The 2,738-nt window shown below is 39.0% G+C and overlaps 1 protein-coding gene across 1 annotated transcript; it reads left to right on the plus strand.

Annotated features, from left to right (window-relative positions):
- Positions 1 to 1,919: 1,919 nt before the first annotated feature.
- LOC106875326 (uncharacterized) lies at positions 1,920 to 2,372 on the plus strand. The gene has a single exon (XM_014923415.1). It carries the CDS (start codon positions 1,920 to 1,922, stop codon positions 2,370 to 2,372), a length of 453 nt encoding a protein of 150 aa, XP_014778901.1.
- Positions 2,373 to 2,738: the final 366 nt, after the last annotated feature.

Here is a 2,738-nt window from a genome sequence, read left to right on the forward strand (position 1 = left end):
CTATTTCACTATGCCACATGACTGAAAGCCATCATTTAACTGTTATTTCTACGTTTCTGAACTTTCTTGCATAGATTACTTCATTCAACTAGATTCTACATTTTGATTATGTTTCATTGACAACCAATGAATAAAATATATTTTTATGTAGTAAATATATATGTAGTGAAACTACCTACCGCCATTAGATACAAAACTGCTATCGTCATTCTTCTCATTTAAATATAAACAAACGCGAACGTAGGGGAAAACACCAGCCTTGTCATCACGTGACTGATTATTATTTGAAGCGGCAAATTCTTCGAACCTTTCCCGCCAGAACGCAAACTGACCAATCACAGCCCTTAATAAGGTCACGTGATGGTGTATATTTCTGATGTCTGGTGAGCCCCCTTAACGCTATAAATAGATCAACTCATACCCACCAAATTTGTCTCGGTCCAGTTTCTCTTTGAGATCTGTTCCGTGTACCACACGACAGCAGCAGCAACAAATAGCCAGCGACCACTTCAACAGCTTCGTCCAGCCAACGATGACCACCGCCGTCGCCACATCAGCAACAAGAGTCTACGACTACTATCCAGCATCATCGTCATGACCAACACGATTACTACCAAGCAGCCTCTACACCACCAGCGTCAACACGACTTTCTATGTACACCAAACTAAACCACCGCGGCACACATCTCTGTCTTCGATTCTGTTAGGTGACTTAGCTTCACCACGATAATAAACAGACAAGAGATTTCAGCCTGCGATAAACGTCTGTCCTCAAGGCCCTGGCATCGAAGCCAAAACACAACTAGTGATAAGCTCTGCCATACGACGAACGACGAACATCTGTATAACAAGAATCACGGCCCGGCATCGATGCCACGACATCACAACTAGTGATCAGCTCTGCCACACTCAGCCAACTCACTTCACATACAGAACTTTACCTATAGTGTACTAAAGAACTGGTATAATTGTTCACGTGTTACTGACTCTTTATATTTGCTGTAATAACTAACATACACACACATGTATCACTCACATACATACTTTTCTTTGTATGACGGCCTGTCTTTGATTATGTTCTTATATGTCGCATTCACACTCTCTCACAGACATACGTCTTTAACGCCATAATAAATATCTCTGTTATTCATCTTATACGGTTGTGGTCTTTCATTACTGGTCATCTATGTTATCGTCGTATAACATATCATGTATATCATCATTGATATATAATATTGTTGTGTTCGACCGTGTGACACGTTTAAATAAAAGGAGTCCTCTGTTTTTCCATTCGTCACCATGTCTCCGTTTATGAGTTCGCACGGTCGTTCCTTACATATAGTTCTTAAATTTATTCTTCTTCTTTGTAAGAATTCTTCTAATAATATACACACAGCCATTTCAATACTTGATACTGAACATATATTCTCACTACATAAATTGGTGCCCAACCGACGTGGATCCTGAATTCTGGAGAATAAGTGGTCACCACATAAATTGGTAACCAACCGACGAGAGAATAATTTAGTATTATTCAGTTATATTCTGATACTTTCCATGTCACAATTTTCTTCAACTGAATTATCTTCAACTCATACGATGATGATATCTGCTATGAATCATCCAGTAATACCAATTTTTACAGGAGATATCGCTGTTTGGTTTACCCAGTTAGAAGCATTTGTCTCGGCAAACAAACACAATTCAGACCAACAGCAGCTCTACATTTTACTTAGGTCTATACCACTATCATTAACTGGAGGCAAGATATTATTACAGCTCTACCAGCAGATACAACGTACTCATCAATCAAAAATGAAATCTTATGACGAACTTCGCTCTCTTCCGAAAAGAAGTTCCGAAAACTTCTCAACGACGGGCATTTAGGAGACAGAACGCTATCGCAAATGCTCAGGAAAATGCGTCAGCTCACAGAGGACAACCCTGCTGAAAGTAAGTTGCTTAAACAACTCTTTTGCTCCAGATTACCACAGTATGTTCAAGGTATGCTCACCCATTTGACTGACGTTAGCACAGTCGACCAACTTGCAGCATCAGTAGATAAAATTTTGGAGTATACAAAATCTATTCCTGAACAGAACAAGTCTCCTTTGTCAGTTGCAACAGTTTCTTCTGAATTCAAAGAATTTCGTGAATCTACGCAGAGGACTATAGATAAGCTAGTCGCAGAAATTCGTCTCTTGCGTATCAATAGAAGTTCTTCACCTCATTGCTATCGTCGTTCTAATTCTCGTTCTCCCAGCAGATCAAAACCTTTTTGCTGGTATCATTATAAATTTGGTTCTACAGCTAAGAAATGTATTTCACCTTGTACATTTAAAACTCAGGAAAACAAAAAAGCCAAACTCTGAGCGTGACCGCAGTTCCTGGCATATTTTCTCCTAGTCGCGCATTTTTCATACTAGATTTAGAGTCTCAGAAGGAATTTCTAGTCGATTCCGAAGCATCCTGCAGTATATGGCCATCTAAATTTGTCAAAGAAAAATTTTTCGCTTCTGATATATCTCTTCAAACAGTCAACAGCTCTCCTATTAAAACTTTCAGTAATATTTCATTCACACTGGATCTGAATCTCATACGAAGTTTCCAGTGGGTTTTTATCATTGCTGACCTTCCTCACCCAATTTTAGAAGCTGATTTTCTCCATCATTTTTCACTATTAGTGGATGTCAAAAGAAAGAGACTTACCGATCGCATTACACAGTTATACGCTTTAG

The sequence above is a fragment of the Octopus bimaculoides genome, chromosome 11 (assembly GCF_046866305.1).
Source record: "Octopus bimaculoides isolate indiv1 chromosome 11, ASM4686630v1, whole genome shotgun sequence".
Classification (NCBI taxonomy): Eukaryota; Metazoa; Mollusca; class Cephalopoda; order Octopoda; family Octopodidae; genus Octopus; species Octopus bimaculoides.